The sequence below is a fragment of the Columba livia genome, chromosome 2 (assembly GCF_036013475.1).
Source record: "Columba livia isolate bColLiv1 breed racing homer chromosome 2, bColLiv1.pat.W.v2, whole genome shotgun sequence".
NCBI lineage: Eukaryota > Metazoa > Chordata > Aves > Columbiformes > Columbidae > Columba > Columba livia.
Window position 1 is genome coordinate 123,833,145 of NC_088603.1, and position 23,048 is coordinate 123,856,192.

At 40.0% G+C, this 23,048-nt stretch overlaps 1 protein-coding gene across 2 annotated transcripts in view; it reads left to right on the forward strand.

Annotated features, from left to right (window-relative positions):
• Positions 1 to 247: 247 nt before the first annotated feature.
• RAB2A (RAB2A, member RAS oncogene family) overlaps positions 248 to 23,048 on the forward strand; it is a 42,157-nt gene continuing 19,356 nt past the window's right edge. Inside the window, exons 1-4 of one of the 2 annotated variants that reach the window (XM_065053632.1) lie at positions 248 to 497; positions 586 to 717; positions 10,641 to 10,712; positions 14,842 to 14,909. In XM_065053632.1, the coding sequence (XP_064909704.1) occupies positions 672 to 717; positions 10,641 to 10,712; positions 14,842 to 14,909 (186 nt within the window). In that variant the 5' untranslated portion in view covers positions 248 to 497; positions 586 to 671. Of the gene's footprint in view, positions 718 to 10,640; positions 10,713 to 14,841; positions 14,910 to 23,048 lie in introns of both variants that reach the window. The other variant, XM_065053633.1, reaches the window with a different exon arrangement.

Consider the following 23,048-nt stretch of genomic DNA (forward strand, 5'->3'; position numbering starts at 1 on the left):
CAGGGAGACGACGCCACCGCCCCCGCAGACGCGACACCCCCTGGAGGAGAGCCCGGCCCCCGGGACGGGCGCACCCTGCCGCTTATTCCTCCCACCAAGACAAGTGACACGCAGCGGTTCCGACACCCGTCAGTGCGGGCGAGAGAGCGGGATCCGGCCACCCAACCCCCCAACGCCCGCTCCAAGGACCACGGGCCGCCGCCCCCCTCAGCCCTCCGGCCGGCTGGGCGGGGCCAGCGCCGGAGCCCCGCCCCCACGACGGCGGGAGGCGACCGCGCGCCCCCGCCCGCGGCTGCCTCAGCACTTCCGGGTCGGGGGCGGGGCGGAGCGAGGAGGTGGGTGCGTGACGTTGCCGGAGGGTCCGGGCCCGCTCGGCGCCTGTTATTGTTCTCGCCGCCCGTTCTTCCCGTCGCCGCGTCTGCCTTTCCCCGGCGCCTCGGGGAGCGGCGGTAGGGCAACCAGCGACCGAGCGCAGCCCCCCGGTGACAGGGGCGGAGGTAGGAGAGAGCGAGTGGTGGCCGCGGAGGCGCCCAGCGCGAGTGGGCCGCCGCCCGGTGGCCGTTAACCGTTTCAACCTCTCCGCAGCGCGAGCCCTGACAGCGGGGGCGGGGGGAGAGCGCGCGCGTCACGAAGGAGCCAGCGGGAGCCGGAGCGGCGGGGAGCGGGCGGCCATGGCCTACGCTTATCTCTTCAAGTATATCATCATCGGGGACACAGGTGAGCGGCGGGGACGGCGCGGAGGGGCCGCCCCGGGAGCGGGGGGCGGGCGGAGCGGGGAGCCAGGCCGGGCTCTCCGCTCCCATTTCCGCAGTGCTGGCGTCGTCGACGTGGTGGCTCTGCGCGAACAGGAGGCTCCCCCCGCCTCTGCGCTGGGCCCCGCCCGGGCCCTCGGCCTGCCTCTCGGCCGCTCTGCGCCCGGCGGCCGCGGGCCCTGCACCAGGCCTGGAAGCCCGACAGCCGCCTCCAGGCCTGGCTGACAGGCCGCGGGGCAAGTCGGGCTGTGTCACGCCCCTGCCTGCGGCATCTGAGCCTGGCGGGGGAAGGGTGAAGGCGCTGCCACTGCGAAACTTGTACCTGGGGAGTGCCCCTTGTTTGCATCCCTGCAGCAGTGAGACCTGAGAGATGCTGCATGCCGTCCCGCTGTTTTGTGGTGAAACCAAGGCTACTCCTGTGAGGTGCCTTCAGCTCAGGCCTCAAGGATGCCCTTTCCAACCCCGGCTGGAGGGGCTATAGCAAACTTTGTCAAGACATGCTGTCAAAGGAAGATTAAAATCCATGGCTCTTTCCTTCTAATTTACTGGGACTATTTTAAAATTATCTTCTGACTAGCTTTCTGAGATGCTTCAGGTTGCTTCTATAGTCTCTTCCCTTCTTCACCCATTTACTTGCCACTCTTTAGAAACTTGCTCTATTGTAGTTGTCATTGGCTGCTATGTAACAAATAATAATGCTTACGAATGCTGCAGGCATAACCATGTGCTGATAGGAACTGCTCTTTGCAGCCCCTTTGCCAATATATTCTAAGCATCCTCAGCATAGTTTGGACATGAGTAGCATACTTTCATCAAACTATTGTCAGAACAAGGTAACTAACACAGGTAACTATTGTGCCCGTGTGCATTGTGCCTCTGTCTTGTTGTTTTTCTCATACCTAAATAAATGCCTTCTCTATTAAGTTTGATGACACAGCTGTAATTTTAAATGCTATTCCATGGATACTTGCATAATTGTTCTTCATACCTATGAACAAAAATATTTGTTGCTAGAATGTAATTACGCACTACAGTTGCATTACACATGAGGTCGTTAAATACACTGGATGCAACTACTATGTGATTTTATCTTTTTTTGAACCTACATTTAAACTCTGAAAGCATTTTTAGACTACTGCAGTAGCAGCTGTATTACAGATGAATGTTAGGAAGTATATCACAGCTACAGTGACCATGTTGGAAGCATTAGGCTGTAGATGATAAGTGCAAATTCTGATTTTTCTTGAGTATTTAGGTGAGTGACAGTTCATTAAACTAGGGGACAGGAGATTACCTGAGCAGATTCAGGAGAAGTAAGAAGGGGTTTGTCTGCCCAGGAGGATGCAGAATGGTAGTGCAGAATTCAGAATGATAGTGCTTCAGAACAGGTGGCCAGTTCTGGTGTATCTCTAAAAACTGTGATCGTTAAAGTGGTATATACAGCGGAAAACAATTAGTTTGGTACATTGATCCCACATTGATTAAAATTTTACAATCAAATATCCTCAGTGTCATGGTATGTGTTGCACTTTGGCATTTCAGTTCCTTGAAATGTGAAATACAGAATATGTGTGTGTCACTTCTGAAGTTGTTTAAGCTGCTTAAGAGCCAAGTTGGGGAAAAGTGAGATAGAGAAGGGAATCACAGAGAGGAAAACAGTTCCCTGGTTTGGGTTGGTTTGTTTGTTTGTTTGTTTGTTGCTTTGTTTTTAAATTCCTGTGGCTTTTATTCAGAGTTGCTACAGAAAGCTAATTAAGAATACTGCAGCAATCATTCTTGAAGTAAATTAAATATGCCGATAGCAGTAAGCTGGTTTTGCTTTTATTTAGATCTCCTATGAGCCTTTTAAGTATTCCAATATAGCTAGTACTGAAGAGCCAATTTATGTTGTGCACAGTTGTTTGTTGCCAAAATGACTGTGGTGGTTTAGGTCTTTCTACTGTTCCTCAGACGAAGGCGACTGAGCTCACAGCTCTGCTGATGGAAATTAAGAGTGGGTTGGGACTGTCCTTTTTAGTTCCAGTGGCTGTCTGCCACAGTATTCCAACCAGTGAGGATATGCCAGTGGCCTTGGAGGCCATGTGATTTTTCATAGGGATCAAGAAATTTGTCTCTGGGACTTGATTGAGAGTCTTTGGAAATGGATCAGCTGCCTGGTGACTCAGCAATTAGTTGTAAACAAACTGTAGGAGAAAAGTAAGACAGCATCAGCTGAAGACAGATGTTAACATTTAGTTCCTCTTTATTTTCACTACTACAAAACCAAGTGGGTTATGTGAGCCATGAACAAACCAACGAAAAACCCCTGCAGTTATACAAGAAACCTGCATGTGTCTTCTCTGGATTGTGATTTCCACATACTTTCATCTGCTTAATCACAGGAATTCAGTATGATCTCAGTCTCTTAAAATGACAGCCACGGAAACTGCCCATGCAAGGCTGCTTTTTGCTCAACAGCATTTTTCCCCTTGCATTTCTTGCTTCATTGGTCACCGACATTCAGTGACTTTCTTTTGCTAGTACTTCAGGTACAGTAGCTTTATGAACATTGGATTGATTCTGTTCTGGTTGTTACATTTTAATATATTTTTTAAAAAAGGTTGTTGTTTTGGTTTTTTTTTTGTTTTCTATGTGGCCAGATCTCTTTTAACATCTAGCTAGTTTTCTGTTATGGTGATGACCTGAAATGGCATGGCTGTCTTTCAGCTACCGAACGTTGTTGTAAGTCTGCATAGTTTTTACATTGTATCAATAGCACAGTTGCTGTACAATTTCATGGAGTAGGTATTTTTAAGAGAAAAATGCAAGTATTATGGAATACTGACTGCTGTGAGAGTTAATGAGGAAAAATATTTTGATATGGATATTTCCAAAACATTGTAGGAGTTTGCACATGCATTTAGAAGCATAGGTGGTGCATTCAGCTTAGGACTCCGAGACCTTTGCTTTGGTCATTGATAGTATCCATTTAATGTTGATTGCTGGTAAGAGTTGGTGTGTTTATCCATTCTTCCTTGCACATCTATCAGTTGAGATGGGCTTTGTTCTGAGCCAGGGTGAATACTCTTAGCACACAAGTATTGCCTGGTTTTGCAGTTCGTGACTGAAAGTCTGTCATTTTTTTTTTTTTTTCTTAAAAGTTTTTTTGTCTGATGGTGAAATCTTCTGCTTAAATGTTTTTCTTACTAGCAGTGTACCACTTGGGAATAAATTGGGAATGATATGTGAGATTTCTGTAAAGACTAGAGCTGTTTGCTTTTTGGTTTGCGTTGGGTTTTTTTTGTTTGGTTTTAGTTTTGTTTTGTGGTTTTTGTTGCTGTTGTATTTTGTGTGTGTGCTTTTTTTTTTTCCCCAGAATATTTAATATGCATTAAACGGTATTTTCTTATATTAGAGTATTTTTGCTAGATTCTACCAGAGAATGCTACTGAACTTTAGCATACCTGAAATAACTATTTTGCAATGGTCAGATTTCTTGCCCCCAGCATAACTTGTCAGTTGTATCCCATCTAAATGTCTCTTTGTGATCAGTGTTGCTGCATATTCCATGAGCAGGTCTGTCTTCTGCTTTTCTTTAATGTGTTAGTTCAGCAACTCTCAGAGCTTCTTGCATAGTGAACTTAGAGTTGCCTTTTAATTTCAGCAGATAGTTGCTGGTTATAAACCAACAATATCTCAAAGTTGTTCTTATTAGGAGAAGATGATGAGAGAAAGTATAATTGCTTGGTGATCTAATTTTCCTTACTCTCTAGAGTAAAGTAAGCTGTCTAGTCACCCATTTCACTTGTCTAGGAGATTCTCAAATGTTGAAATTAAGCAATTGAATTGGCTTTATTTTTCAGTGCCCCTTGTGAAATGTTTCTAGCGTCAGTTCACTTTGTTCTGGAACAGCAGCTGTTATTAGCTAGCAATGTGCCTGACCAGACCCTCTTGCCCTTATTTCCTATGAGTATGTAACAATACTTCATAACTGAACAGGTTTTCATCTCACTAGAGCTGTTGTTAACACCCCATAGTAGTTTGAGAACTTGTTTGTACTGAAAACCAGAGTACTGATCTGAGCTATTTATGTCTCGCTTTGGGACCCTTTCAATGATACTTTGATCGCTAAAAGAGCAGATACTAGGTGTTGCATGCATACTTCTTAGATGGTAACTAAAAATAACAAACTCTAGGTAGATGCCCATACAAATGGTTTCACGAAACTATTACTGTGTGCCCTCATTAATTCTAACCTTTAGTTAAAATAAAGAAAATCCTTCCCCCAACCTCAACTAAAACCCTTTTATTATGAATGGCTGGCAGATTTTTAAGTCTCTTGTGATCATCCAGGACATGAAGACATTTTCTACAGGCTCATGTAGTTAAATTTTGCATGGAGTTAGCAGTTGAGTATTGCCATACTAAATGAAATGTGATAAAGATGAACAGGTTCTCTCAGTTTGTAGGTCTGCACTAATTTTTATGTAGAAAGAAAAACTTACATCATTGGCTTCAGATACACTGTTGTGAATAATTCATGGCAGTATTTATTTGTTTAAGTATTGAAGCTGAATCATATTTGAAAAGTGTTTAAAAGCCATTTTTATGACATTATTTTTCATAAACTTAGAGTCATCATGAAGGATTTTGGAGGTTATTTTTCTTCACTTCTTGTCCATGCTGTAATTGATATGTGAAGTTCCTTTGCTCCGTAACTGGCAGTTTGGAACCTTGTAGTTTGTCCCTCCTATTAATTTAAATTAATGTTCCAATTTGGTGACAAGGTTGTGACTAACAGTTAACTGGCCAAAAAGAGGTTAAGAAAAATCTTTGTTTTAGGTTAATGTGTCGTTATGCTTAGGCCTGTGATGCAGTAATATTGCACTTTGCTGAATTGCATAAAGATGCTGTGGTTGGAGGGAAGGGAGAGAGAGAGAATGAGCTGTGGCTTGTGATAAAAAAAGGGCTTACAAAACATCTGGAAGCTGTGCAGACCACTAGACAGAACTAGAAGTAGTTCATAAGCCAGGTTAGAGGTATGTATCTTGTAACGTTTGTACTATTTAATTACCTGTTTTAAATCTGAGTTGGTTTTAAAATCTGTGTTGAGACTTGTCCGTTGTTTGAGACTGTCCTTAGCCTATTTAAAGATTCTGTCTTTGTTTTCTAAAGGGGGTAAGAGAACAGGAAGCTTGTTTCTGTTCAGTTGTTACTGGGGCTTTGGTTTCGTCGGCATCCAAGTTGACATAGTTGATTACATGTAAAAGGAGGAAGGCTTGCTCCCTTTGCCTTGTGGTGACTTTGATAGTCTACCGTGACCTGAATCAACCTGCTAATGCAGTAGAAAGCTACCTACTTTTGGGGTTAACTTTTTACTTGGTGGCTGAATCAGCTGAGTTGGCCTGGGGAGGTGCTTTCCAAGGTCTGGAGTATTTTCAAGGGAGCAAACTGGACCTAAGAGGATCAGTGAGAGCAAGATACCAAAGGTGGAGTAATTCTTAATCTCCCTGTATGTTGAGCTGATTGATCACCCTGTCTTGTGGAGAAACAACAATAAAAATACAGTTATGTGAAATGGCTGAGTTAATCCAATGTTTATCTGCTGCCCAAGTGGGTGGACCTGGTTACCACTCCTTGTCTCAGCTGTGAACTTCTGCTTTGTAGCTGTCAGCATCAGCACTTGTCTGATCCTTCAGCGAGTTAGTTCAGCTCACAAAGGTGATTTAAAAAACAATACCAAACAAATAGCAGGTGTGGTCAGTAAAGTGTAAGAGCTATTCTGAGGAAGGAGGTGGCACTGTGTGGGTAAGAGTGAGGCAGCTAGCAGATTAACTAAAGATATTTGTCTTCATGTTTCACTTTCAATACCCAGGTTGGGATGGCTACTACTGCAGTTCTTCTGCCACCTTTCTTTGGCTATAGTGGTGCTTATGTGAACAAGTAAGGAAATTATTGTAGCCTCTTTGCCCCTTCCTTTTTGAGGCATTTCTAGTTTTGAGCTAGATCAGCTTTTTAAGGCATACAGACATCAGTGGAGGGAACAAGACTGTAGCAGTTGGTTAGATTGGTTTAAATTGTTGTGGAGCCTTTTCTTTTGGCTGTATTCTGACAGTAGATGAGTTTCATCTAGTGGTAGGAAAAATCTGAAAGTTTTCCTCATGTTGAGAGTAGTGCACCTCTGACTTTGCCACTGACCACTGAACTTTCCTTGCGCTGTTCACATGGGGTGACATGAGCTCGAAGGGGAGAAGGAAGAAAGTCAGCTTTCTTAGCAGAGGCCATTTAACTGGCTCAGCTGTATCCTTACCAGTGCTGTGATTCCAGAGCTGCTTTTTTAGCTGTCATGAGTGCATCCTGCTACTGAAAAGAACAACCCTTCACTTTGCCATATATTTCGTAGCCCTAGTCTCATGCACATACTAGTGTTTTGGGTGACTGTAGTTTTATGCTGGATCAATTTCTTGGTTTAGCTCACTGTATAACCGTATGAGTGAGAAGGGAGTGGTGAGATTTGCCACTGAGCTGTTCTGGCTTGGTGAGCAGTGAAATGAACACTAATGTTGATATAAGGAAGGGAGGTGTTGGGCCAAGGTGGACAAAGCTCTGGCAACCCTTTGTCTATAGAAACTGGCTGCAGAGCAGCACCCAGATAAAGAGGAAGCTGTTGAAGGAGGCAGAGGAATTTGGAGAATCAGCTCAGGCTGATAGTTTGGAATTCAGAGCTGGAAGGTAAAACTATTGTAGCACAAGTTCTGCTTCCCATCACTGGGTATTAAGAAGTGATGAAGGGATGGATCCTAGAACAGGCACTTGCGAAGAAGCACGCTGCTCCCCTATGAGCACATAACCCGTTGTTTTAATTTGTTTCTAAGCAAGAGCTTTTGTTTACTGTGTTTGTTGGTGAAGTGTATCTAATCTCTGCTCATTTCTTAGTTTAAGATACTGAGTTGTTTCTTTTTTTCTCTAGGGTTAGTTTATCTGAAGCTATATTAAAGTAATTGTGGTAGTAAAATGGAGAATGAGTTAATAAATAACTCATTCTCTTCCTTTTGTATCTTACAATTGACTATTGTAGGATGTACTTAACTACTTTTCCGAGAGTGTCTGCCTCATTTCAGGTATAAGATTTACAGTGCTAAGTGAATGAGAAATGTGGTAAACAGCCAATTTGCTCTTAGAGTTAACCAGTGCAGTGACTTTAAACCATTTGTATGCCCTGGAATTAGTTACCATGCAGCTGTTAATTGATCTTTGCAGCATCTGTTTATGTCACAAGGTGGTAAGCTGCTCAGGAGTTCATAAACAGCTCCTTTTCCCAATACAGGTTCCTGGCTGTGTTTGTGCTAGCACAGTCTGCTCAGGCTCTGGAAATGAATGGGCCACAAGCTATTCTTGTAGCACTTCCTGGTTACAAACTTGCAATGTCTTAAAACTATAAAATTAAAATGAAGTATTACTATTAAATGTAGGCAGTAAAAAGTTGATAAGTACTATCTAAAATTGATTATAACCTAAACTTCACAGACACTGCAGCTTTGTTTGCAAGTTTTTGAACCCCTTTTTCAGTCAACAACAGTACAAAACTTAGGGACTTCCAGATGTTTTTTTGCCGGAAGGTTCTGAAGTAGCAGCAATGGCACTAGACAGAAAATTTCTTCTGGTTTTGTGTATGAACCCATCAGTCTGCAATCTGCTCTGAAAACGCCTGCTACATTGAAGTAAGTAGAAGTGCAGTCATCTTGTGCCAGTTTGAGGCAGAGCTTGTGTCAAAGGAGCTGTGCTTCTCTGTCATCTTTGCTGGGCTGATGCTAGTGTATGCTTGTTCTCCTGAACCAAGCTGGTCACCAGCCATACAAGAAGAAGAAATATCAGATTCACACTTAAGAACTGGTACTGGGACACCTAATTAAGTGTCGCTTTGGTTAGGTTTTGAAACATTTTTCTAGTGCTATAACATTTTTGCGGAAATATTGGGTAGTTTTGAGGTTCTGGCTTATCCAAAGATACTGAAATCACTGTGTAAGGTAAATGGTGAAAGGTATTCTGCATTCTGTTTCTGGTGTGAATTATAGGGGTGTTTTTTGTAATTATGTTCTGTGACAGGGTAGCCATATTTTCGTGGTGACATAAAAGTTACCTGTATATGTGAACTGTGTTCTCTCAGTAGAAGAATTTTTAATAATTTTAAGGTTCCTTAGAGATTTGCATTATCTGGTCTTACAGCTCCAATACTCTGCCTGTCCTAATTTTGTTAAAGTCTACACTTGCTTCCAAGTTGCTTGTGTTCTGACAGCTTGCTATCATAAGCCAGAGGAGCTACAGAAGAGAGATCTGTTAAGGCTAATGCTACAAACTTTGCTTTGGGCTGTCATTCCTTGTCACTATAAGCTGTTGATCTGCTGGCTGCTGCATTTCTCTTCCCTCATTTGAACTAACTCTCATGCTTCTCTGACCCTGCATTGAGCCATTTATTTTGCTTTGTCACTCTTCTTGTCAGGTTAGTGTGCTAGCCCAGCAGACAACTGAAATGGCTTAGTTAGATGAGTTCTGAAGCAATATGGAGAAAGGGGCACAAACATGATGTAGGGAAAAGAGTAGGGACAGCAGCACCAACATCTGGCTTAGGCTACTGGAATTGCTGCATTGCTTGGGATATTAAGCTCAGTCTCTTCAATTTGTCACAAATACTTCTGTGAGGAAATAATTGCAAGTCTCCTATTTCTGTTAGATTTCATTGAAACTGGCCACTGTGCTTAGCTTTTAAGACCAAAATGACAGGTGGGCACTGATTATGATTGTATAGACTGTGCTTTTTAAACCATGCTAAAAAACTTTGAGAATGCTGAATTTGGTAGAAGAAAGATCAACGTCACTGTATGCGTCTCTTATGTCTTGCAGTGTGGTTCTTTTCCTTATCCCTTTGTTTGCTGTGTTTCATTACCAGATATGTCACTTCTGATCAGCTGTTGCTGACCCTCTAGTATGTGGCTAAAACAGCCTGATCTTCCTGGATAGATACAGTGGGAACTTGGATGCTACAGTATTGTATGTTATGTTATATAGTTCAGAGTTTAAATGTGCGTAAGCCCAATGTATGACTGTTAAGTTTTCAAAGTCGGAAAATAGGAAATTTGGCTGAGCAGAATGGGAAGAATGGCCCTTCCAAGTTAAGAGAACAAGGAAAAATAAACTGTAAGAAGTGTTATTTTTACAAACGTAGGTAGCTTGAGCATTTCTATTGACTGCATTAACTTTTACTTTTCTGTGATTTCCTGAACAGAAGGAGTTGCCCTTTTGCTGACCAGTGTCTTATGTAATGTGAAGTAGTTAACCGGTTTGGGTCTGAAATCAGGACATCTGAGGGAGACAATGTATATGTTCTTTGTTTATTGTCTGCCTATTGGGAACCAGTGGGAAATAGCACATAGTGGTTGTAAGCAGCCATTTATGAACTGTTGTTTTCTCAACTGATAAATTGAGATGGATGGGAGTGAAGTGCTATTGAGGATCCAGGTAGCTTGAAAGAAAGCTGAGAGTACTGAAGGGGAAGCAGAAGTAGGGTTGTGAGGAACAGCAAGACCTGTAGTTACTGTGAAGAGAGGATATGGAATGATACTGTAAAGGTCTGTTAGGAAACTCTTTTTCTGCCTAATTTTAAAGTTAGAACTACTTTTTCTAAAGAACCATTTTTGTTGAATTTTTGAAGATAACTGCTTTGACTTTAATGTTTCTGTAACTTCAAAAGCTCTTCTGTTATGAAGTTACCATGCAAAGTAGATGAAACCTAGTATCTCAAGTTCTGGTAATGAATTTTAAACAATGCATACCATTTGCTCAAATTAATATTTATTGGTTCTTAACATTTTTTTAAATTTTGCTTAAAATTTCTTTGTTTTCTTTTTTTAGGTGTTGGGAAATCATGTTTATTGTTACAGTTCACAGACAAGCGGTTTCAACCAGTACACGATCTCACTATTGGTACGTCTCTTTTGTCCCCTACAATGCTAATGGTTAAGCAGCTAGGGTACCTCAACATGCTTTTATGAGTTGTTTGTGCTGCAGTAATATAGGATTTGTGCTGTATTAAAGTAGCAGTGAATCTCTAGCTGATGAATATTCACTAGTTAATAAAGCCAAATTGAGGTCTTTTTTCTTATTGGGAAGGTACAATCTGAAACAATTTAAAAAAATATCTATAGTTTCTCAACTGTCTCTTCAGAAAAGCTAAAAAATGGACATGGAAATGGAATTGGCCAGGCTTGGAGTGTATTGGTGGTGATGCAAATCGCAGATTTTTCACTAGGAAACAGAATATTAGCCTCGCCACAGAACCTTGAAGACTAGTTACAGATAAACTAAAGTAAAGTTAACCTTAAAGATGAATAAGCGCATTTACTATTTGGGGAGGCTAACTTCTAAATAGGAAGGACTGAAGCGTATTCACTGTTTGGATGGGAGTTTTTCTTCCTGATTTGTCAATTGTATGTGGACCATTTGTAAAGAGGAATTTGATATTTATACTAGGAGAAATGAACACATATTGACAGAGAATACATTGTGCCTGATCTAACTACAGTAAATGATACATATTTTTGTTTATAGTTCCACACAAAATATTAAGAATAGTGTGGGAATAAATTCTTTTGTAGGCAAGCTTAGTCTTCAGATCAGTTTCCATGTTAAGTGTAACAGATGCTAGCCTCTGATAAGGTTGCAGAACCTTTGAACTTCTTGATGTTATTTCAAGGAACATATCATCTCTAATCGTGATGAGCCTTGCACAAAATGTGTCCCTGGCCTCTATTTTTAGTTTGTGCCCTGGAATAGGTAGGCTTCCTGTGTTTAGGAGTACTGAAATAGATGCTTGAAATATAAACAAACATTCTTCATGTAACAGAAGGTATCAGGTGGTTTCGTTATGGCTTCCCTTTGCTTCCCTTTCTCTCTTGACAGTCCTCCCACACCTTATGTGTGGCTGTCTAATATAATTCAAATTCTTGGGCTAATGTCAGTTTTCAAATATTGCTGAGGTCTTGGCAGCAGACAGGCTATCTGAATAAAGAGCCCAGGTTCCTTAGGGAGGTGTGAGTTATAGTCATCTTTTCTTCTTCAGACCTGCCAAATATGACACTTATGCCTTGGGCAGCCCTGTCACATCAGCAAACTGATGGGCTGTGGGAAACAGCTTTACCTCAGCAGGGTGGCTGTAGTGCCAGTTATTTGCCTTGCTTATAGCTAGCTGAAATCTGGGAGTAGAAACTGAAGCTAGTGGGATGAGGGTGAACCTAGATAGCTGCGTAGAGAGGGGTGTAGGAGTGGAACATGGGAAGCTGCTGGGAAAGGGGAAGAAGTGGCATAGGCTGAAAGCAGCCTCCTTTCACTTCAGTGATAGGGCGTGTGTGTGTTTTGACCAGAACTCCTCTCCCAAGTACCCAAACAGATTTAGGACAGAGATAAATAAAGAACATGAGTTCAGAGTCATGGGAGCGCCCATCCAGGGTGAGATGGGATGGGTTGATGTCACGTAATACGCTTACAACTGATGATGTTAAAACTCCTGAGAACCCCTAGACTGAATAAAGAGGCTTAACTTTTTTCAATATAATACAATGATTTTGGCCTGTGGGAGTGCAGATTCTATTCCTGCTGTGAGCAGCTCAGGAGTGGAGAAGGGAGACCGAAACTGGGCATGTGGAAAAAGACATTTCATCTAGAGGTGTGCAAAATTCAGCCCCAAGTCTTAGTATAGCTAGCCTAAAATGTTATCTTGAAGATTTAAAAAATTCGTAGAGAAACTTCACCTCTAATGAAAACAAGATGGGGAATGAAAAGAAGAATACATAGAAGCAGGTATTTTTCTATTTTTGAGCTATGTTCAGAATTCTGCATAATTGTAATAGCATTCTCTAAAAGAGCTTACAATGCAACTATCTCAATTTAATTTTCCTTTGGGTACTGAAGTATGTGTTCTTAACAGAAATGATGGAGGGAGGCTGCATGATACACTTGGGAGGGGGCAAAACAAAACCAGACCACCAAACACACACACAAAAACCCAACCAAAACAAAAAAAAACACGAAAAACCTCCACAACATTTGTAAGTAGATAAGGGTGACAAAAACCCACTGTAAATACTCTGGTTTTCCTGTTGCCCTTAGGACATGCCCTTGCTGCAAACCTGAACAGCTTTTATTCTTTCCTTAAGAGAACAAACTTTGCATCAAACTGTGTGTGTTATTTCAAATTCAGAATTTTCTCTCAGCAGTTATTTCGATGGAATAGGATAAATATTCTTTTAATTTTTCTTTGGGGTTGTGTTTAGAAACTAAACATTGAGGGTGATTGCTGGAGTTCAGTAGGCAGCTCTATATCTGCACTTTGAGACAAGGAATACCTGTAGTGTTGACACTTGTAGTAGTCCAAGGACCTTCCTCTGGCTTTGCAGTCAACATCAGAGCATTGTCATTCACCTGCTGCTTCTTTTCTGCCCCTCCCCCTACATTCTTTCTACTTGTTTGCATACACTTACTGCAAGTTATTTGGATGCTAAAGAGAACACAGTGTTCTTTGGCCCAGGTCTTTTATTTGTTTCCGATATCCTGTGTTGGGGAGAATAGCTCCTCCTTGTCCCCTTCCCCAAAAGTCATTCTGCAGAAAGCAACGCTGCTTCCTCAAATATTCTAAACAAGCTTTTGATGAGACATTTGGAATGCTTCAAATCTGGGCACATTAGTGGAAGACTTCAGTCCAAATCTAGACAGTTACCAATTTTAGACAAAACTCATGCTTCCAGATTTTATTTTTTCTGAAGTAATGGATATATGAAGCATTGATTAATGGAAACTTGTCTTTTGTCATAGTTTAATCCCAACCAGCAACTAAGCACCACACAGCCTCTTGATCACTCCCCCACAGTGGGATCGGGGAGAGAATCAGAAGAGTAAAAGTGAGAAAATCATGGGTTGAGAGAAAGACAGTTTAATAGGCAAAGCAAAAACCACACACAGGCAAAGCAAAACAAGGAATTCCTGCACTACTTCCCATGGGCAGGCAGGTGTTCAGCCATCTTCAGGAAAGCTGGGCTCCATCATGTGTAATGGTTACTTGGGAAGGCAAACACCATCACTCCGAATGTCTCCCCTTTTCTTCTTCTTCCCTCAGATTTACTTCTGAGCATGATGTCATATGGTGTGGAATATCCATTTGGTCAGTTGGTGTCAGCTCTTCCAACTCTGCTGCCTCCCAGCTTTGTACCTGGCACAGCATGAGAAGCTGAAAAGTCCTAGACTGCTATGTAACAACACTGATATATTATCAACATTCTTCTCATACTAAATTCAAAACACAGCACCACACCAACTGCCAAGACATGTTTAAATATGTCCACTATCTCTAAGCATTTGTCAGACTTTAACTACTGTAGTAACAGCCTCATTTTATGCTTCACTTACTGTTAATGGACTTAAAATTGCTTTAAAAGACAGTACAAAAGGCTGAATTTGTCCAGTGAAGAAATTCCCTTTGTTTGTTTGAAACACTATTTTTTTTTCCCGTGGTTATTAAGTTTGATCTTTAACTAGGTAGTTTTGGAAATGCTTTTTTCATAAAGGCAAATGAGTTTTAATTAATACAGTAATAAAATTGATGCTGTTGAAGATGACATTTGTATGCTCACTTAACAGAATATTTTATCGATAAAGAATTGTAGGTTTAATTTTGTCTAAACTGACTTCAGCAATCTTCCATTGGTAGAGTGTTAAAATAACTGTGACTCTTCAGTTTCCTGTTTGCATTCAGATTGACATGTTTTTCTCCCTCTTGATCTAGAACTACTAAATCATTTGGTAAACTTTGTAGGAAATACCTCCTTGACACTTTCTCTAGTTAATGCATTTCTAAAGCACTTGGAAATTAACAGCTTTCTTCCTTCTAGTAAGCTTTCCAGCTCTTCAGCTGGAAAATTAACTAAAAGCAAATTGTGAAAGAGTTTATTTCTTACAAATACAATGTTGAATTAACGTAAACTTACGTTCTTGCTTTCATAGTACTTGACATTCTTCTTTCTGATGCATGTTAATAACGTAATCTTTTGTAAAATCTATTCAGGTGTAGAATTTGGGGCTCGAATGATAACTATTGATGGAAAACAGATAAAGCTTCAGATATGGGATACGGTAAGTAACGAATCATAGAACTTTTTAAACATGTGGCTCTACTATCTTTCCCTTTGTTCTGATTAAGCTCTGTATTATCAGCACCCATGTCAGGCTACGTACTGTCTTGTAGCTTTCTTTGGTTTCTATGAAGATTAAAATTTTGCTAAAATTTCTTCTTGTGGTGTGATGTATTCTTAAAACAGTGCAAATTTCTGCTGTTTGCACTGTAACTTCCTCAAGTAACAGTTTGTCAGATTTGCAAAACTGGAATTTGTGCTGCTTCATTTTATTTGAAAGTTGTCTTTATTAATAAGAACTTAGGTTTCTCTAAATAATCTTTCTTTGTGCATTCATGCAAGATCTGGTTAACATAACATCCTATTGTGTGGCTTTAATTATGAATTCTCTGGAGGAAATGTTTGCATTTCCATGTAGAAGAGAAGATATAGCACACGGTTTCCATAGAAAAAATCTGAAGAACTCAAGTTCACTATAATAATGAAGATGGTAAATACTTCAGACAATGAAGAAGGGACTGGTAAAAGCCTAAAGTTTTAAAAAGCCTACCAAAAAACAGACTTTGCTTTTTGAGGAGGTTCAGGTTAAGAATATGCATTAGCGATGTCAGCTGTTTTCTTCTTGTCAGTCACTGTACCACAGAGAGCAGTCAGCCTTAGTGTCTATACTTGTGATGCAAGGGCTTAAAGATGCCCATACTGATAGTTCTGTCTTTTAAATGCCCTTAACTCGTCCCTAAGGCAGGGCTGTCTGTTTCCTTTTCCAAAGAGCGTTTTAGGATACCTTTAGGAACTGGCAAGTATGAGCTATAGCCTCAGGTATGTACTCTTTTTGGTATAGCAAATCAATGAAGGGAGATGCTTGTATGTAGGCATGCATATATGAATGTATATGTATATAAAAATGTAAACAATCACAATATTTTAGCTAACTTAGTAGGTCAGATCTGAAATACCTTACTTATTTTACAATTTTGTCACTTGAAGTGGTATCTAACACTTGTACCTCTTTGGAAGTTCTCCATGAAAATGTATAGAAGAATATGGTCAGATTGTGCTTACTTAAGGCTTTTTATGCCTTGGCATTTTTGCTGTGGATTGCTGACTACCAAGGTGACTGATAATTTTTAAGTTTAATAGGCAAGCAAATCGCTGCATAAACAGTAGTTTCAGAAGCAGAATTTAGTACATAGTGTCACTACATGAGAACATATCTACATTGGTCCTTGTTTCCTAAAATTTGGACAAATTCTTTGTAGACAAAATTACTAGTTTTGCTACCAATGCAGCCACTGTCTTTCATTGGCTTTCAAACTGATTTTGTTAATGTGCTATTATCTGTTGCTTGGATACAAGTGAACTTCACCAATTTTTGAGTAGATTGTGTTTTTCTTAGTGCCTCTGACTCGGTAGCTCTTTGTAGCCTTTTTGGTTTCTTGAATGCTTGCAGAGTGTCCAGTAGTCAAATTTCAGTGGAATTGCTTTTGATTATAACTTAAACTGTTTGGGGGCAGGGATTTTATCTGGCTAACTTCTTAACTTTATCATACATAAATTAAAAATATTCATTAATAGCTTTCATATGCTAAGTAAATTGTACGCTTGTATTTGAGTTAATAATTTGCAAATTGTAAGCAATGAATGACCTAGTTTATTGGCCATAGTTAATATTTTAACTGTATGCAGTCTTATTTTTAAAACATGGGATATTCCAATGCAATTTTGGCTTGTAAGCATATCTAAATTCCACTGTCTCAGTTCTGATATTGTCTGCAAAGATGTTGAAGAAATATGATGAAGTAATTGTCAAGAGATGTTTTACTTAAGGTGTTAAAGTACATGAAGATGTCCCTAATGACCATGGTTACCATGTCTGTATTGTGTATCTGCATTGAGCACTTCCCCAGTTTCTTTTTCTGTTAGCAAAAACTGCTAGCTGTTACTAGTGTTATCTCTGTATTTATTAAGCTGCAAAAAATTATGTTTGATATGATAGAACTCATTACAGCTATGGTTAAGGAAACACAAGAAGCATTTATGTTTTCAGTTGGTGCTTACTGAGTCACTGCACCAACACTTCTCTGGTTTAGCGTTAGCCTTACCTACCTGCTTTTAATCCATCACTAAACAGAAGTATCTTGAGCAGAGACATAGGAAGTGGAGAACTGGATAAAATTTGTTTTGACTAGTTAACAGTGAGCGAGGACCTGCTTTCTTAAGAGAGTCAGACGCTTTAATTCAGATTTTTCTGGCCAGATATTCCTGTGCAGTGATGCTCAGTTTGTGTTGTCTTCACTAGATCACTGCAGCTGCAATGAAAGGTATATCTTAATAGTAGAGTATGTGGAAGTTGCAGCATACCTCACTGCAGGAATGTCATAACTTACAGGTGCAGCTGAAGCCAGCACTCTTGCATGTCTGTGAGATATGTTTGTGTGCTTTTCTTGTATTGTAATTTGGTAACATTTGACGTTTTCATTAGCATCTTAGTTTGGATCAGGACTGTTACAGAAGCTTGCTCTGATAACCACAGTCTGGTTTTCATGTGGCAGTATGCAAACCTAATTCCTTTCTGATGAGGCTGAACTGGCAGATATGCTCAAGGAGTGCCCATTAGAAATTGTAGTCCAGTATTTGGTTCTGTGAGCTGGTAGTCTAGTAAAACCAGTCTGATGAGGGAAAGAAAACAAACAAACAAAAACCCCAGACAAAACAAACAAAAAAACCCACAAAACTACAAACAAATAAACAAACCCCAACACACAACAAACCAAAGAACACCACCGTAACACACCTCTCCCCCCCAAAAAAAAAAATCACAAAGCCAACAACAACAAAAACCCCAAAACCCACATTCCATGAAAGATACACAGTGTGGCTCTTGCATATTTGGTGTAAGGTGTTGCAGTCTCAGTTCTGCTGCTGATTGTGTATCTAGAGCAGCAAATAGTGTGTCCTGTTCTCTCCCACCTGCAGGCTACTCCTGAGCTTCTCACTGTTGGGCCCTGTGGGCTTGCTGCCGTGTGTGCTGTGGCACAGCCAAATTTTTAAGTCTGAGGCTCCTTGGGTTTCACTTTTCTGATGCCTACCTAAAGGCATCATTTGACTGACCTAACAGTCAAAGGGAGTGCATGTATTGGACCAAATTGTTTATTTGTCTTGTCTATCCTGAGTCTCTAGCTTATTTCTTTTCCCTTAGTAATGGCTTTCAATAGTTGGGTAGACTAAGAAATATTTTTGTCCAAACTAGTTACTTGCTAATTGCCTGGTATGAAAAGTTAAGCTGCTCTTTTGTGGAAGTGTGGTGTTTGAGCTAGTGTCACTTGCAAAAATAACTTTTAGGGAATTAGAAGTGGTTTAGAGAAGCTGGTAAGGATCAACATGACTGTTCTGGGAGATATTAAGCTTTTTGAGTTTAAACAAGCGGTGTAGATGAGGTTGGTTGTTTTGTGGCAGTGTAACACTGAAAAATATTAAAATTGTTTCTCCTTAGAAACACTACATTGTTGTAGAGAGATACTGGGCTTGTTACCAGGCTGAGTCAGTAGCCTTCATTTTTGTTGTTGAGGAGAATGTTCTGTATTGTATTGACTGTTACAAGTCATTGTTGATGAGTAAAAATAAGCAGTAGTTGAAAGAGGGAATTTGAGTTCTTTCAAGACACTGTAGGGGGAAAGATCAGTGATGATATTGAGTAATACTACTTACATTATCTAAGTTAAATTGATATAAATGAAAATTTTTCCTGTGTATTTAAATATAATAATTTTAATAACTATTTCTACATCATTTCATGGAAATCCGTGATCAAAAAAGTTTATATTTATTTATTAGTTTTCCATAACACCTTAGTCTTGCTTAGACTAAAACCAGTCTTGCTTAGACTAAAACCAGAAGGCATAATTGTTGAATATGTGTCTTGTTTCCTTAAAACCACGGTGTGACTTGTCCGTTCGTTTTCAGATATTCTGAATGTACTAATCCTTCTTGGAAATTCAGTCATTTTTCATGTATTTGTAAGTGTTTTGTATCTAGTGGAAACAAATAAAGTTCCCTTAAGTAATTAAATGAGTATTTGTTATCATCTTGGTGATGTTGGCAAGTGCTAGGATGTGGCACTTGCCACTGAGAGTTCTTTATTAATTGTCTGCTTCATGATATTTTCTATTTGCTTTGTTAGTCAGAGAATATTTTTTATGTTCATGGGCAGTTGGTGAGTTCTTCTACTGAATTTTTTACTAATTTGACTATTTAGCCATTGTACCTGCAAGAATGTGGCTACATCTTACAGCTGAAGTAGTGATGACTCAGTGCTCATGGCCTGTGTTTTACTGCTGTGAAGTAACATCAAGAACTTGCAGAGGATCTGTTTTGGTTCCTGAAACTAGTTTGATCATCACTTCACAGACTGTATTTGCTGCTATACGGGAGTATTAACTTTTTTTTGGTTTCACAGATTAGGGGATGAATTTGTCCATTTAATAACTATTCCTATTGCAGTTTGTGTAATAGGACCATCATCTGAACTTCAGTGACAGTTGCTAAGTTGTTGTTCACATCCTTGATGGCACTTCAGCAAGCTGAGAACTCAAAACACCTTCTGACTTAGTGTTTACAAACCTTTGTCTGTCATGTGCTTAAATGTATTTGGTCATTGTAATACTACATTATTGGTATTTTATTTTCTAACTCGTTATAGATGTCAGTTTATCTGTGGCCTTCTAAAGTAGCAAGCTCTTTCTTCGTATAAGGCTGTAGATGGAAGGAGGACGAATCCATTCCTTTTTTGTCCTTAGTGGAGCTCCCATTTTAGTGAGGGTAGCTACTTAAAACCTAAAGGTTTCTAATATATTTAGAACCTGAAATAAATCATAAGAGTACTTCTAATAATGAAGGACCAGATCTCTGTTTCTGTGATGTGTTGGGAACTGCTTTGGATCTCTAAATGACAGGCATTCAACAACATCAGAAGAAAAGGCATATGTACAAGTGATCTGTATTTAGATATAGTTTCACTCTTCAGGATCTTTGGTCCTCTGGAAATTTCAGTTCTTATTAGGAAGCTGACAGGGTTATTCTGAAGCAACATGTAACTTGGCTGAATCCTCCACATAAATTCTGACGCTTTCTTAAATTGTTATGGCTGCTTCTTTGAAAGCATCTTTAGTTCTGTTTTTGTTTGGGAAAGTCTTTGCTGCAAAGGCACATGTTGGGGAGGGGCGGGAATTGTTTGTTTTTTACATTTTTGTACTGCTTTTGTGCCTATTCTTTGTACTACATGCTAGTAAAGCACCTTAAAATTATTTTTATTTTGAAGACAATTGCAAGAAGGATTAATGCCTTTTTGTAAACAAGTTGCCATGTGACTGAAAGGCTGTTTATTTGTTTATAACTTTCAAAACTACATTCAAAGGTACTTATTGCTCTTCTCTTTTTCTGGAACATTCTGTTCCAGGGATCAAATTTGTAGAGTAGTTCCTAACTGGCAGTTGTCACAGGCAGTGTGACACTTGTGTGAGCTGGTTGTTTCTTGGTTGTCTTTCTAATTTTTTATACAGCTTATGAAAGTGCAGATGAGTTTAAATGAGTAATATTTCCTAATGTGCATGAGGTGTTCTGTCACTGGGCTTGAAGGTACCATACATGTATGCCACGTTTACAAGTGAGGGAGTCCAGAGCTAGCAGCTATGGTGCATTGTGGTTTCTCATTTATCATGTGGATATATGCTATAAAGGTTCCTCCTGATCAAAAACTGTTGGTCAGCTTGGATGTTGAAGACCTGCTGGGAGGTACTCAGATAACTTTGTCCTTAGAGAAAGTCTTCAAATTCTTCAGCATTGGGAAGAGACAATTCAGTAAAATTTAAGGACTGTTTTCTAGGGAGACGTGCTGATGTTGATCCTATTTCATTATCTACTTTTTTGTACTGCATCATGTCTTCCCCCCTCCTCGGTTTATAGATTCAGAAATTAAGGAGCTTGCAAGGAATGTTTCTTGATAGCAAAGACTTGCCCGCGCATTTTGCGACTGACTGCTTACGTGACTGTACCACACACTTGGAAATGACACTGAGATTTCCTATAGGAACAGTGACTCTTGCAGCCTTTTCTGAAATGTGCTGCAGATACTGTGTCAGTTCTAACGCATTTACATAGCTTAAATGTTCCTGAAAACTTTGGTGCAGGCCATACACCTCTGTGTATCTTAGTGACCGAAGGTGGTCATAGTGCTTCATGCTCTGCTTACTTCATTATTTTGGTCTTCTATGTATACTGTGACATCTTTAGAGGAGCACATGGAACATTTGTCCATGCAGTTCTACAGTTCAAGCAGGGATGAAGATTTCTGTACCATTCTGAAGACTTGAAACTCCTAGAACTATGGTTATCTAAGTCGCTCATATCAGACAGCTTGTTATTATAAACTAATGTGATATGAATTATAAAAGCTTACAGTCCAGAAAATGGCCAAAAAGAATGTTACTTAGAACTTAAACCATCACTTGTTTATCAGAGGCCCACATTTTTTCATGGTCAGTGAACTACTCAAGTCAGAGCTGAAGAGAGAGGGTGCATGTTAGGCATGTTCAGTATGCATTTACTGGTTCCTGCAGGCAGCCTTCTCTGAGCTGGAGTTCATAAACGTGAAATAGCTGTTGTGGTCTGTCTGTTACCAAGAAGATCTTCCATCTTCCTGTTTCCACTGTAGTGTAACTCTGAAAGTGGGTATAACCAGAGGTTGCCTCAGAGCAAAGGCTTGTGTTGCCTATACTAGATGGTCTTGGGAAATACCCTATTTAACATTCATTTATTGGGTACTGCCATTACTGTTTCCTCGCTGCCCCACCAAGCACTGGCACAGGTTGCACATGGAGGCTCTGGAGTCTACGGCCTTGGAGATACTCAAAATCTGTCTGGGCGCAGGCCTGTGTAACCGGCTCTGGGTGGCCCTGCTTGAGCCAGGGGGTTGGAACAGGTGCTCTCCAGAGGTACCTTCTCACCTCAACCATTCTGTGCTTCTATGAAAAAAAGCTTTTTAATATAGAAGATGGGGGAAAAAAAAAAAATTGCTGGATTTTGGAGGATCATGGAAGGGATGGTAAGAACAATCTTAATTCTACTTAAGAGAAAGGGCTTTTCTGTGATGTCAAAGCTGGTTTTAATATATACTGAGCTTCCATACTGCTACTTCTGTCTGTTGCTCCTTGCAGCAAGTAGCTAAACTTGGGTTGGTCCTACTCTGCAAGACTGACAAAGTACAATTATAACACACATGTATTTTAAAAAATGCTTTTGGCTATTAGCCTACACACTTTTGTTTTTGTTTTCTTTGAAATAACTTGCTCCCCATTTGTGGGGGGGCAGGAGGGAAGCCAGGGGGATGCAGAGCACAATTGTCAGATGAAAAATACTCGAAGTAATGATACTAAAAAAAAAAAAGCTGTGGATTATATTCTACATGCCTAACCCTGCTATGTTAACCTTCTAGACCTCTCTTTCAGAATTATACTGTTAACATAGTAAGTGATATAAAGTATTTCTTATTTTATATATCATATAAATACATCTTCTATAAGCAGAAATGTCAAAGGGTGTGGGTTTGGTTTTTTTTTTTTTTACAGAAACTCAGTTTTCTTCTGTTTAGAATGAAAGGGAATTCAGTTTGTGTTGTCTATTGATATATGTTAGCGGAAATTCATTATTGCTGTACAGAAGATTGTATCTTTGAAGAAGGGGTAACATTTTCCACCTTTTTCCCAGTCTTCCCTTCAGGGAGCAATAATATTTAAATTTAATCATGGGCAAGTGAGACACAATTTAAAATGTTACAGTATTTTAAGGACTTAGATACCAAACTTCTGTGGGCATGTGATTCTGGTAGGAACTCACAGTTCTTAAATTCTTGTAAGATCAGCCGGAACCTCTGACAGTCTTGGTTGGCCATGGGAAGTGAACAGGGAAATGAACAATTTCATGTGTCAGAGTGGAGTTTGTGAAGTTGAAACAGGCCAGACTTAATGTAGTCAGCTAAAACCCCTTCATTTATTATTTTAGGTAATACATGGCATACACAAATAACAATAACTTGTCTGTTGTCTAGTTAGGAGGATGATGTTTGGTGCCTGTGGTTGAGCTAGTC